At 38.6% G+C, this 12990-nt stretch overlaps 2 protein-coding genes across 4 annotated transcripts in view; one reads left to right on the top strand and one right to left on the bottom strand.

The window, feature by feature from the left end:
* Nucleotides 1–11814, top strand: part of TSG101 (tumor susceptibility 101) — a 57173-nt gene extending 45359 nt beyond the window's left edge. For both annotated transcript variants that reach the window (XM_043582382.1, XM_043582380.1), the window contains one exon: nt 11582–11814. In XM_043582382.1, coding sequence (XP_043438317.1) covers nt 11582–11656 — 75 coding nt within the window. In that variant the 3' untranslated portion in view covers nt 11657–11814. The remainder of the gene's footprint in view (nt 1–11581) is intronic.
* Nucleotides 11815–12170: 356 nt separating this feature from the next.
* Nucleotides 12171–12990, bottom strand: part of LOC122484422 (L-lactate dehydrogenase C chain) — a 42402-nt gene continuing 41582 nt past the window's right edge. For both annotated transcript variants that reach the window (XM_043582387.1, XM_043582388.1), the window contains exon 8: nt 12171–12835. In XM_043582387.1, coding sequence (XP_043438322.1) covers nt 12671–12835 — 165 coding nt within the window. In that variant the 3' untranslated portion in view covers nt 12171–12670. The remainder of the gene's footprint in view (nt 12836–12990) is intronic.

Genomic DNA, 12990 nt, shown 5'->3' with positions numbered 1-12990 from the left:
TATGGCACAGAATCTCAGGCCAAAGGTGTCATCAAGGAATACTTCAAATGCAAGAAAAGAAATAAAAAATTTAGCTCTTGCTCCTCAGAAAAGAAAAAAAAAATCTTAAGTTTAAAAGTACTTGAGACAAATGAAACAAAAAATATACCAAAATTTATGGGATGCAGTTTTTCATAGCTTAAAGGGACATCAATACCCATTAATCCACACTACAAAACAAAAAAGATTTCAAAACATTAACCTAACCTATCTTAAAAACCAAAAAGAAGAGCACGCTAAACCCAAAGGAGAGAGAAGAAAAAAAATAATTAAGATTAGGATGGAAATAAAAATGAAACAAAATAGAAAGGCAATAGAGAAAATTAATGACATCAAAAATGGGTTCTTTGAAAAGATCAACAAAATTGAAAAACCTAGGCTAGCCAAGCTAGATTGACCAAGAACAAAAAAAAGAAGGAATCAAATTACTAAAATCAGGAATTAAAGAGGGAGCCATCGCTATTGACCTTAGAGAAATAAGACTGTTTGGAAGTACTATGAACAACTATAAGCCAACAAATTAGATAATTTACATAAATAGGTAAGTTCCTACAAAGGCAAAAACTACTGAAACCTACTCAGATAGAAAATGTGAGATTAAATCAAATCAGTAATCTTCCCAAAAGCAAAGCCTCAGCCCAAGTGCCTTCACTAGGGAATTCTACTAAACATTCAAACAATACCAGTCCTTCACAAACTTCCAGAAAATGGAGGAAGGAACACTTCACTACTTATTCTATGAGGACACTATTACCCAAAGTTAGACGAAGACTCCTCTGGAAAAACATTTTCCCTCAAGAATATAAATGTGAACATCCTTAACAAAATATTACCAAACCAAATCCATCAGCAATAAAATGGATTATACATAATGACTAAGGGAGATTTATCCCAGAATTTGTTTAACATCCAAAACCCAACTGGTACAATACATTAATAGAATAAAGTAAAACCCCCCAAAAAAGGTGGTCTCAAGAGACACAAAAAAAGCATTTGCTAAAACCCAACACCCATTCGTGGTAAAAATCCTCAACAAACTAAGAACAGAAGGGGACATCTCTAATACAACAAAGAGGATCTATGAAAAACATACAACTAACGTTACACTTAAATTGGGAAATAAGATAAGGATGCCCACTCTCACCACTTACACAATACTGTATTGGAGGTCCTAGCCAAGGCAATTATGAAAGAAAGAGGGAAAGAAAGAAAAAAAGAAAGAAAGAAAGAAAAAGAAAAATAGAAACGCCATTCTGATTACAAAGAGAAAACTATATTCACAGACAATACGGTCTTGTATATAGAAGATCTGAATCTAAGATCTAATAACCTAATCTAAAATCTAAAAAAGTAGAAGATTTGTACACCAAAAACTAGAAAACATTGCTGAAAGTAAAGAAAAGGTTTAAATAAATAAATGGGAAGGAAGACATCCTATGGACATCAACCAGACTTATTATTGTCATGATGGAAATGTTACCAAAATTAGTCTACAGATTCAACATACTCATTATTGAAATCTCTACAGAGTTTTTTTGCAGAAATTGACAAGCTGGTTCTAAAATGTATGTGTAACAGATACCACCTCACACCAGAGTGGCTAAAATGAACAACTCAGGAAACTACAGATACTGGTAAGGGTGTGGAGAAACGGGAACCCTCTTGCACTGTTGGTGGGAATGCAAACTGGTGCAGCCGCTCTGGAAAACAGTGTGGAAGTTCCTCAAAGAACTAAAAATAGATCTACCCTATGACCCAGCAATAGCACTGCTAGGAATTTACCAAAGGGATACAGGAGTGCTGATGCATAGGGGCACTTGTACCCCAACGTTTATAGCAGCACTTTCAACAACAGCCAAATTATGGAAAGAGCCTAAATGTCCATCAACTGACGAACGGATAAAGAAATTGTGGTTTATATATACAATGGAATACTACTTGGCAATGAGAAAGAATGAAATCCTGCCATTTACAGCAATGTGGATGGTTCTGGAGGGTATTATACTGAGTGAAATAAGTCAGTCAGAGAAGGACAGGTAATATGTTTTCACTCATATGGGATTTTGAGAAACTTAACAGAAGACCATGGTGGAAGGCAAAGAGAAAAAAAAAATAGTTACAGAGAGGGAGGGAGGCAAACCATAAGAGACTCTTAAATACAGAGAACAAACTAAGGGCTGATGGGGGTTGGGGAAGAGGGGAAAGTGGGTGGGTGATGGGCATTGAGGAGGGCACTTGCTGGGATGAGCACTGGGTGTTGTATGTAAGCAATGAACCACGAGAATCTACCCCCCAAACCAAGAGCACACTTCACACACTGTATGTTAGCTGATTTGACAATAAATTATATTAAATAAATAAATAAATAAATAAATAAATAAATAAATAAAATGTATGTGGAAATGCAAAGGACTCCAGAGCCAAAACGATCTTGAAAATAACAAAGTTGGAGGAGTTAATACCTCCTTGATTTTAAAACTTATCACAAAGCTATAGTAACTGACACGTCTAAATACTAACATGGAGTGATCTTCATGATGTATTAAACTTAAAGAAGAGGATGGAGAAAAGCGTACAAAGAAACACACAACTATAAACTAAACAATTTTTAATGGCCACTAATTTTAAAGTGGAGACTAAAGGGAAAAGGGGACAGAGATAGAAGCTAGACTTCCTGTAGCCATGTAAATATTTTATAAAATTATAAAACAAAATTTTAAAAGCATTTCCTCAGTATCAAAATTAAATGAATAAACTTAGGTACTCAGTTTTGGCCTACCCACAGACAAAAACTATTCCAAATGACTACTCCAAATGACAGTAATTTTCCTAAATATCTCAGCCTAGATTTCTGAGCTCCAGATTCAGTTAGCTACCTATTTGATATTTCTTCTTGAATGTCTTTAGATATCTTAAATTTAACATGTCCCAATTGGAAGTCTTGATTTTTCTCCCCTAAACCCCACACCCTCTCCTACTTCCCTCATTGACTCCCACCCCCTTGAAAGCATCCCAACCCAGGTAAATGGAGCCACCATCCAATCAGTTGCTTGAGGAAATAATCTAGAAGTCAGTCTTTATCCCTCCCTGTCCCTCACTACACACAATCCTGCACATTTTATCTCCAAAATATATCTTGAATTTGTCCACTTTATTCATGCACCAGTGAGGAGTTGTGCAATTTTGGAAAGTCAGGCAGTAAACTATAGTGTTACTTTCACTTCTGCACCCTCGATAATCTGGAAACAACTCAGATATGAAAGCCTTTAGAATGTAAACTTTAGAAGTCATTATGATTAAGCAAATTATATAATCATACATCCTAGTGTTTAAGGAAATCTTCATTATAGTACATATACATTGATTACAACTGTGCAAAATACATGTTACATTAGCAAAACCAGAACAGACTCTGGTTATATCACTAGTTTCCAACTTAAATATATTTTTCTACCAAGTTACCAAGCCTAACCCCACCCCACCCCCCAAACACACACACACGAATTCTTCACTGAACATTCAGTCAAAACAAAACTGACCTGGACTGGAAACAATAATCAGTTTGCAGTGGTGACTATATTGGATAATACTGGGAATCATTCATTTAAACATGGACACATTTCGCTAGACTAAATCAAGGTGTGTTTCTCCTCCTTTTATCTGGCGTGCACCTGCTGTGATAATCACTACGTTGGAGTTTACAGTGACAAGGTAATCTGGGGAAAGATTTGAATAGAAAATACATTATGGAAGAAAACATCTGACATTTAGGTACACATTTCCTGTTAGGGCTCAATCACCACACTGTGTTTACTGAAGACTGGGCTCCCTCGGATCTATAATGCCCACAACACTCTTGTAGTTTAGAGAAATGTCACTAAGTTTTACTAAACTTCAATGTTTCTTGCACATTTTTTAAAAACCTAACATACCTCTTGTACTTCATAGAATAAGAGATAAAAATGTGTATGAGTCTGGTAAATGAGAATATTTACTTAGAGAAGTGGTGTGAAAAGGCCAGGGAGATCTTGGTTCATGTATTTTTTCAAATGATTATCTCATGGGTGCCAAGTAAATAAAATACAGTAGTCAAGAACTTAGGTTTTTGAGTCAAACAGAACTGGGTTCAAATCCTTACTCCATTTTATTTAACTTCAGTTCACAGGTGCATCATCTGTAAAACCTCACAGAGCTGTCCTAGGTATTAAATAATATGCATAAAGCGCTTAGCTCTGGCACAAAATAGACAATCAGTTCATGACAACTATCATGATAACCACTGTTACTGCTGCTCAGAGGGACTCAGAGGCTGTAGGAAACCTTGAAACTAAATGAAGTAAAACCTAATGAAATCTGAACAAGAGGCTATGAGTGTACAGAGTAGGGAGCAATCACCTTTAGAAGAACTGAGGAAGTCTTCATAAAGGGAAATAAAGATCCAATTTTCATATATATTCATGTAGTATTCAAATATTTATAGTATTTAACTATGATATTAACCTTTGCCAGAAACACTGTTTGGCATTTTCATGAAAGGGCTACCATGTTGAAGATCCACTGTCCCACCCATCAGTTTGCCTTCACCAACATCCACAAAGGCAAGCTCATCACTCAAGCCCTAAAAGAAATCAGTCAAAAGCAGGGAGGGAGTAAACTTTCTGATTAAGTGGAGAGTGAAAGAAAACTGTTATACTGGCCATCTGTGTATCTTATATTAGGCTCAAAGAAGACGCAGTATGTTCAACATCTCAGGATACAAAAGCCCCAACTAGAGGAGATACACGTTACAAAGAAGAACGTTTCAGTTCACAATTAGGAAAAAACAGAAACCGTTTAATAAATAGAACAGTCTCTGAAGGTAGTGAACACCTCTTTAACTTAAGCTGAGGCTGTACAGTGATAAAGCAGTGATTCTGTAGAAGGAATTTCTCATCAAACTAGGAGCTCCTTGGGGTGCCTGGGTGGCTCAGTTGGTTAAGCGTCTGACTCTTGGTTTTGGCTCAGGTCATGACTTCATGGTTTTGTGGGTTCAAGCCCTGCATCGGGCATTGATGGTGTGGAGCCTGCTTGGGATTCATTCATTCATTCTCTCTCTCTCTCTCTCTCTCTCTCTCTCTCTCTCTCTGCCCCTCCCCTGCTCATGCTGTTTCTGTCTCCCTCAAAATAAATAAATAAACATTAAAAAAAAATTTTTTTTAATTAGGAGCTCCTTGAGAATAGGAAGTGTTTATTCATCTGCACTCTGGTGCTTAACCTACCTAGCACATAAGAGCTCAGTAATAGTTTTTAAAATAAATGGATAAAAATATAAGGCCCTTTCCAACTCTACAAGTTTATAGTTCTATAATCAGATAATATTACCTGCAAAAACCAATCAGTACTATATATTTCTAGCATGCTACTTTATATGTCAGAAAGAAGGGAATATAACATATTTGTATTTGCAAAAGAAACACTTGAAGATACACAAGAAACTAATTTAAATGGATGCCTGTAACAGACATAGAGGGAGAGGGTTAATGAAAACATGCTTCTCCATGAGTATCTGTTTATATTAACTTTATTTTTTAACCTTGTGAGTGTGTTACCTCTTGAAAAATGTTTTAAATAACATTTAAACTGCCCAACTTCGGCTTAGGTCATGATCTTACAGTTTGTGAGTTCAAGCCCCGTGTTGGGCTCTGTGCTGACAGCTCTCTCTCTCTCTCTCTCTCAAAAATAAATAAAAATTAAAAAAAGAATTTTTAAATGACTGTGCTAGTACTGAGAAGTAAATGATCAAACATCTACAACTTATTGTTGGATATTTTACTTTATTCTAAATAATGGAAATCCAAAGCCAAGCACTTTAAATTTTAAACATCATAAGTGATTAGCCTAGAAGTCTAAACTCTATCACAAGGAAAATATTGTTGCTTAATTAGATGCCAATGCTTTCTGGATACTTTGAACTATTCAAAGTGATTGGAATTGTATGTAGCAGAATTATACAGTATTGATAAAATTATCTTTGAAAAGCTAGCTTCTAAAATGTACTATACGTCCAGTACCAAAGAACATGCCCAGCATCTTGATTTACATAATCCCATCTCCAATAACAGGAACCAGAGATCCTTAGAAAAAAGGCTGCTTTGGGCCTGGAGCAGAAGATATACAAGATGAAGAAAGTGCCAGAAAGTAAGGAAGTACTTAAAACAAAACAATGAGATATGTCAAAGGAGCACAGTAGCTAACTGAACGAGCTTCCAGTGGCCAAAGCTGAACAATTTGAGAAACAACATCCATGAAGACATATTGGATTATAACCCAAAACATAAAATAAAATCCAGGAATCCATACTAATCTCTACAAATGAATTAATAGAGTGGAAGAAACAAATCTCCCATGTGAAATTCCAAATAATTTATAGAGATACTCCACCCTCAGAGGGAGCATAACTCCCACTCTTTAAGTGTGGGCTGAATACAGAGACTTCCTTCCAAAGAGCATAGTGTGGAAAGGGGGAAAAGAGAGTCACTAACACTACCTCAGCTAGGTGACTGAGGTCAACATCAACCACGATAAATCACATTGACAGTATGTACCCTGGATATGACACAATGAAAATCGCACTTGGCCTCTGTGTTTTCCCCTCTAAAATCCATAACCCCAGTCTAACCATGAAAAAAAAAAAAAAAAAAAACAAGACAAATTTCAACAGAGGGTCATTCTACAAAATACATGACCGGTAATCCTTAAAACTGCCAGCCATCAAAAACAAAGTCTAAGAAACTGTCATAGTCGAAGGGAGCCTAAGGAGACATGATGACTAAATGTAATGTATCCTGGATGGGATCCTAGAACAGAAGATAGGACAGTAGATATAAACTAAGGAAATCTGGGTTATGTATGGCCTTCAGTTAACGACAATGATTATACATTTACAAAAGCATTTATACATTTGTAACATACTAAAGTATGATGTTAATAACTGGATGTGAGATAAAGATAGAACTCTGTACTATCTTTTCAACCTTTCTGTAACTCGAAAACTATTCTTTAAAAAATAAAGTCTAAAAACAAAGTCTATTAAAAAATATTTTAACTCAGTCTCTCTGGACCTTTTCCATATTTATAAAAATGAAAGTGGGTAAAATATCCACTCTCTGCACTCGTTATCCGGTGCTTTCTCCCTTTTAACATGCAATTGACTTCTATTCTTTCATTCAACTACTAAGTGTCTATTACACTAGACGTTGTTCTAGCTAGACTTGGGATACAAGAATAAAAGAAATAAAGATGCCTGCCCTTGTGAATATCACATTATAGTAGTGAAAGCTTATGTATTATGGTATAATTCAGTGATTTTCAAAAACATTGCTGTTTCCCTACTAGGTTTATACAATAAATTTCTGCCAATAGAGTACTAAACAATTCCTACTGAGAACTCCTTCCTTATAAGCAAGAAGCTTTTAAGATATCACCACCTCCTTGGATGGAAGAAGTTGCAGAATCTAGGGCCAAAAGAGGGACAGATGAACGGGGGCCTTAACCTGGGACGACTTTGTAGGGGACTGTGCACTACACTCTCTCAGATCTACAAATGCTGTAATTGTCACACCACACAATTCAAGCTCTGAGAGCTCGTGCCTATCATCTTGGTTTTTTTAGGGCTAGAGCCCAAATCCTCTCAGAAAGGCCCTTCAAAGTAGAGGTAATAAATAAATCTTTCACTTCAAGGTTTTCTGTACACTTATGATCTGTATACTTATCTATTCATGCAACTTGAGATAGTCTGTGCTCTTTTTTTCTCCTTTACAAAATAGATCTAATAATTACTTTCAGGGTTTTATTAGACAACATATATAAAGCACTTTTTCATTATTATTGACATTGACAACAAATGTATTGGCTTTCACGTATGCACACTCTTCATTAGCAACGGTGCACCGCTGACAAAGGCATTATAGTTGACAGACAAAATGAACCATTGGGAATTCATATGATTGCTAGCAGCAGTAGTTAACAGCAGCTGATGTTCTTAGTGCCTTACAGATACTTCTGTCATCTAGCTCAAACCCAGGGCCAGGACTAAAGGCTATAGAAAGGTAGCTTAGGAAATTTTACAGATATCCCACTAATAAAAGCAAAGCATAGCTCCAAGAGTTTATTATGACTTACTAAGACATTATGGGTTCAGATCAGGGTAATATTCTTAGGAGTCAGAATCTTTCTAGTCCTGTGTCTAGCCATTTAACTGGAAGCTAAGTTTATCTGCTACATCAATGCTAAGAACTAAACACTAAAACTAACCTAACATGGATAAGGTAGAAGGGAAATAAAGACAGAGACGAGGAAACCAGAGAGAGATTTTTAAAGGAAAAAGACTATTATATTTTGTGGTAGTAGGACACCTACCACAACTGACAGGTTGTGCACTTTTTTCTGCCACCTATTTCTTCGTTGCACGTGTATGAGCTGTTTCCTACAAAGTACCCCAAGCAAAGGGGTACTTCATACTGTCATCACATGGGGGAAAGAGCAATATCAACATTCTAACACATATGATACCATCATAAATACTAGAAAAACCAGGGGCGCCTGGGTGGCTCAGCTGGTTAAGCATGGGACCCTTGATTTCCACTCAGGTCATAATCTCACAGTGGTGAGCTTGAGCCCCACGTCACCGGGCTTCCTTCATGCTGAGCATGGAGCCTGCTTTAGATTCTCTCTCTCCCTCTCCCTCTGCTTCTCCCCTGCTTGCACTCTCTCTCAAAAAACAAAACAAAAACAAGCAAACAAAAACCCAAACCTAGAGAAAGCAGCCCCCTCTGGGTAGAACAATTAGAAAAGCCCACCTGTGCCTCTGGGCTAAGCCTGCAGGGACTGAATAAGGCCTCTATTCACCCCATTTTTAACTGAACACAACCTGCCTAACCATATGCAGTAGCCTTACATCCAAAGAAGGGAAACTTGGTTAACCCTATGGCACAGAACAGAGAACTTACTTTTAGTAAGATGCTGATTATACAGGCTGTTCCAAGCGATCCAGTTCCTATAATGGAGATCTTATTGTGATGAATGGCCTCCTCTGAAGTGAAATTCTTAAGAAGTTCACCTTGATAGTCGCCATCTTGGAAACCTAACAGAGTGAGGAAAAACTGCAAAGCCACTTCCAAATTTGGTCTGCAGTGAGAGTGGGCATATAGAAAACTCCCGGGTCCCCTGGGGGAAGGAGGTGCTGCAGACCCAACAGGGAATGACAAAACTGACTGGCAAAGAAGCTGGGTAGTTTCTAGCCAGCTGCCCAGCATCCAGAGGTAAACCAAGGGAAGGAAGAGGAGGGTGGAACAGTTAAGAGGGATTAAGAACTAGTGAAGGCAAAGGGGCGGCTTCACCAAAAGGGACACGACAGTCAGGACAGCTCTTCCTCCCCTCACCACCCCAGTTTTCCCCCTCACCCAGCTCTTGGCTCCAGAACCCAGCCCAGACTCCATCAGTCCAGGGCCAAGGACTGCCAAGCACGCAGTACTTCCGGCCACATTCACACGGGTGAGAGGGCCAGCCACCTCTGACAGGGATGTGTGCAGGCTGCAAGGGACACAGAGCCATCCTCAGGCAAAAGAAATTCACTCCCGCGGCGACCACGCTGCAGCTCATCTACAGAACTCCCACAGCCCAGCTCATGGCCGCCCCCTCAAGAGGCAGCTGAAGAGAATGGAGGAAAACCGCAGAAAAGCTGGTTGAGGCCTCAAGAAGGAAAACCATTGGCTAGTGAGGCTGCACAACGCCGTGGGCCTCGTTTTGGTCGTAGCACACCTGGCGCAGAAGCGAGGCCAGAATGAGGGTTCTGGTGCATTATGCCTGGCCTGTGCCCGGCCTGCGCCTGCAGCTTGTCACCTGCACCAGCGGAGGGCTGCCATTTTTGTAGTTGGCGGGTTTCAGGGAGGCTCCTTGGGCTCCTGGGCTCAAAGAGCACGAGGTGCAAAAGATAACAATGAATTAGAGAGCCTCCAGCTATCAAATGGGGTACCACTTGCCCAAAACCCATCCACTGGAAAGCCCAAGTAAATGTATTTCTAACCAAACCTTGTCTGGATGTATCCAATAGGACTTTTTGACTCTCCGTTGCTAACTTTTTCCCAGAGCTGCAGGAGAAAGGGACCTCAGTGCTACTTTTAACCACCCACAAAGCGAATAAGTGAAAATTTAAAAACCTGCTATCCAAAGGGGCTTTTTAAATAAAATATGAAACCCTAAGAACTTGATCAGTGCAGGGCTAATTGATAACAATTTTCACAGGTGTATGGGAAAGCTCAACTCATTTATGTGGTAGTTAAATGCAGAACCCAAAATTCCCCTCTCATCCTTTAGTCTGGGATACACCAAGGCTTCTGTTCTCTTGTCCCACCACGTTCTACCTCATTAAGTGTTTCCTAACTCATTTGTGAATCGTAATACATAATACACATCTGACAAATTCTTTTCTAAGAAGTAGAGCAGCTGTTTCTCAAACTTTTTTTCATTCTCTCTCCCTCAAGGGCTTTTTTAGACATTTTCCCCCAATCGTTCAGCTCCACTCACCCCACCATGAAATTAAATATTAAAGAATAAGAGGTGCCTGGGTGGCTCAGTCGGTTAAGGCTCCCACTTCGGCTCAGGCCATGATCTCGGAGTTCTTGAGTTAGAGCCCCCGTGTCAAGCTCTGCGCTGACAGCTCAGAGCCTGGAGCCTGCTTTGGATTCTGTGTCTCCTTCTCTCTCTGCCTCGACCCCCTAGCCCCACCTCCCCCCACCCGCTTGCGCTCGCGCTCTCTCTCAAAAATAAACTTAAAACTTTTTTTTTAATAAATAAATATTAAAGGGGCGGCCTGGGTGGCTCAGTCGGTTGAGCGTCCGACTTCGGCTCAGGTCACGATCTCACGGTTTGTGAGTTCGAGCCCCACGTCAGGCTCTGGGCTGATGGCTCAGAGCCTGGAGCCTGTTTCTGATTCTGTGTCTCCCTCTCTCTCTGCCCCTCCCCCATTCATGCTCTGTCTCTCTCTGTCTCAAGGATAAATAAAGATTAAAAAAAATTTTTTTTTTAAAAATAAATATTAAAGAATAAGAGGGGCACCTGGCAGGCTCAGTCAGTCGGTGGAGACTGCAACTCTTGATCTTGGGATTGTGAGTTTGAGCCCCAGGTTGGGTGTAGAGATTACTTAAAAATAAAATCTAAAAGTAATACTAATAAGATGTTGTCTGCTAGCGTTGAACTTTAGGGTTTAGAAACCCTTGTAATATCTGTTTTTTCCACCAACCCCATAACCAATTTATCCCTCTTGGGGTGATATTGCCCCCTGTTGAGAATACACGATGTAGAGCAGTTTTACTTTCTACAGTATTCCCACTGAAACTATATTTTGCAGGCTTTGAATACCTGCAAGCATTTACTAAAATGAAGTTTTAATTTGGTGTACAAAGAACAGCTTTAAAAAAAAAACGCAAAATCCACAGAAGACCCCTCTGAAGACCCCTCTGCTATCCTAACTAAACTCTCTGATGATCCTGTTTGTGCATTCAAGGGAAGAATTGAAAACAAGGAAAAAGAACAAAATATTGGGAAACTAATCATGTTCAGCAGTAGAGGACCGGAATGAAAACTATTCAAACAGCAAGAATAAGAGTATGAACTGTGACTCTCTGTCCAGTGTGAGCACCTCCACGACAGCACACGCTGTAAGTCCTTAGGGCCTGCATATGTCTTCTCATTTTTTGCCCTGGTCCCATCCTAGTCTATAAATTACTTTGGTCCTGATTTCTTTGTTTTTGTTCAGTTGTGTATTTCTTATAGCTACCTTAAATTGTGAAATCAAGGAAATATTTCATGTATGTGTGTGTGGCATATGCATATATAAATTAGAAATACATGCACTCATATACATATACATCAATAATCAATTAGTTGAGGTGCCCTAAATACTGTGAGATACTTGAGGGCATAAATCATGTCACATTGACCTCATGACCGTAACACAAACAAGCGTACCAGAAGTTTGTTCCACAAATGACTTAGAGAATGGTCTAAGCTCCCTGTGTGGTATTTCAACAGAGACACCAAATCAGCTATTTGAGTTTATATGAATTGGAATAATACTTACAGGTTTCAAAACATTTAATTTTGATTATGCCACTGAAGTTTTATTTCTGTTTCTTTCTGTTATACATGGACTTAACGTACCCGGTGCAGATCACACATAGACACATAAAGTTAATGAAGCAATATAAACTGAATATGCCTGTGCCCTAATGGAAGAATGAAATTTCAATGCTAGAAAAAGTGCTGGTTGTTTTATGGGAAGAATCATAAGTTTTATATTATAAAGGATTATTATATATACTCTACCAAACTTGAAGTCAACTCATATATTACATACTTCAGAAGTATTACTTGCATATGTATAGGTTATCATTAGAACAGAGTTGTAAGAGATTCATAAAGAGGGGAAATATTTTTACCATTTCCTTTTTCTAGCCTTGAGGGACTGAAGTTATGTCATGGGTTTCCAATGTTTTTTTTTTAAGTTTTTTACAAATCAAATGACAATACTTTCAAAATAGAAAATATACAGTCTGATATCTTCTTCTATAAAACAGTGGAACATTAAGAGGCTTTAAAATACCAGCTCTTTTTGGATATTCCAAAGTATGTCTGCACTCTTCTTAAAAAGGGCCTCCTCCTCAGAATTCAAGTTAACTTTCACAATATCTGAGACACCATTTTGTCCCAAGACACAAGGGATACTGAGAAAGATTTCTTCTTTTAATCCATATAAGCCCTAAAAGGCAAAATTAGATTATTGTTCAGTACCTGATATGGAAAAACAGCTAATGCAAAAGCGCTTCAGAATAAGAGGATACCAGAGAGACCATGGAGCTCAACTAGAATCAGGGGGTGGTAGAGTAATTATCAACAATACAAATCCTAGGGGGG

This window comes from Prionailurus bengalensis, chromosome D1, assembly GCF_016509475.1.
Source record: "Prionailurus bengalensis isolate Pbe53 chromosome D1, Fcat_Pben_1.1_paternal_pri, whole genome shotgun sequence".
Classification (NCBI taxonomy): Eukaryota; Metazoa; Chordata; class Mammalia; order Carnivora; family Felidae; genus Prionailurus; species Prionailurus bengalensis.
Note: the sequence above shows the minus strand (reverse complement) of the source record. Positions and strands in the feature narration are given on the sequence as shown.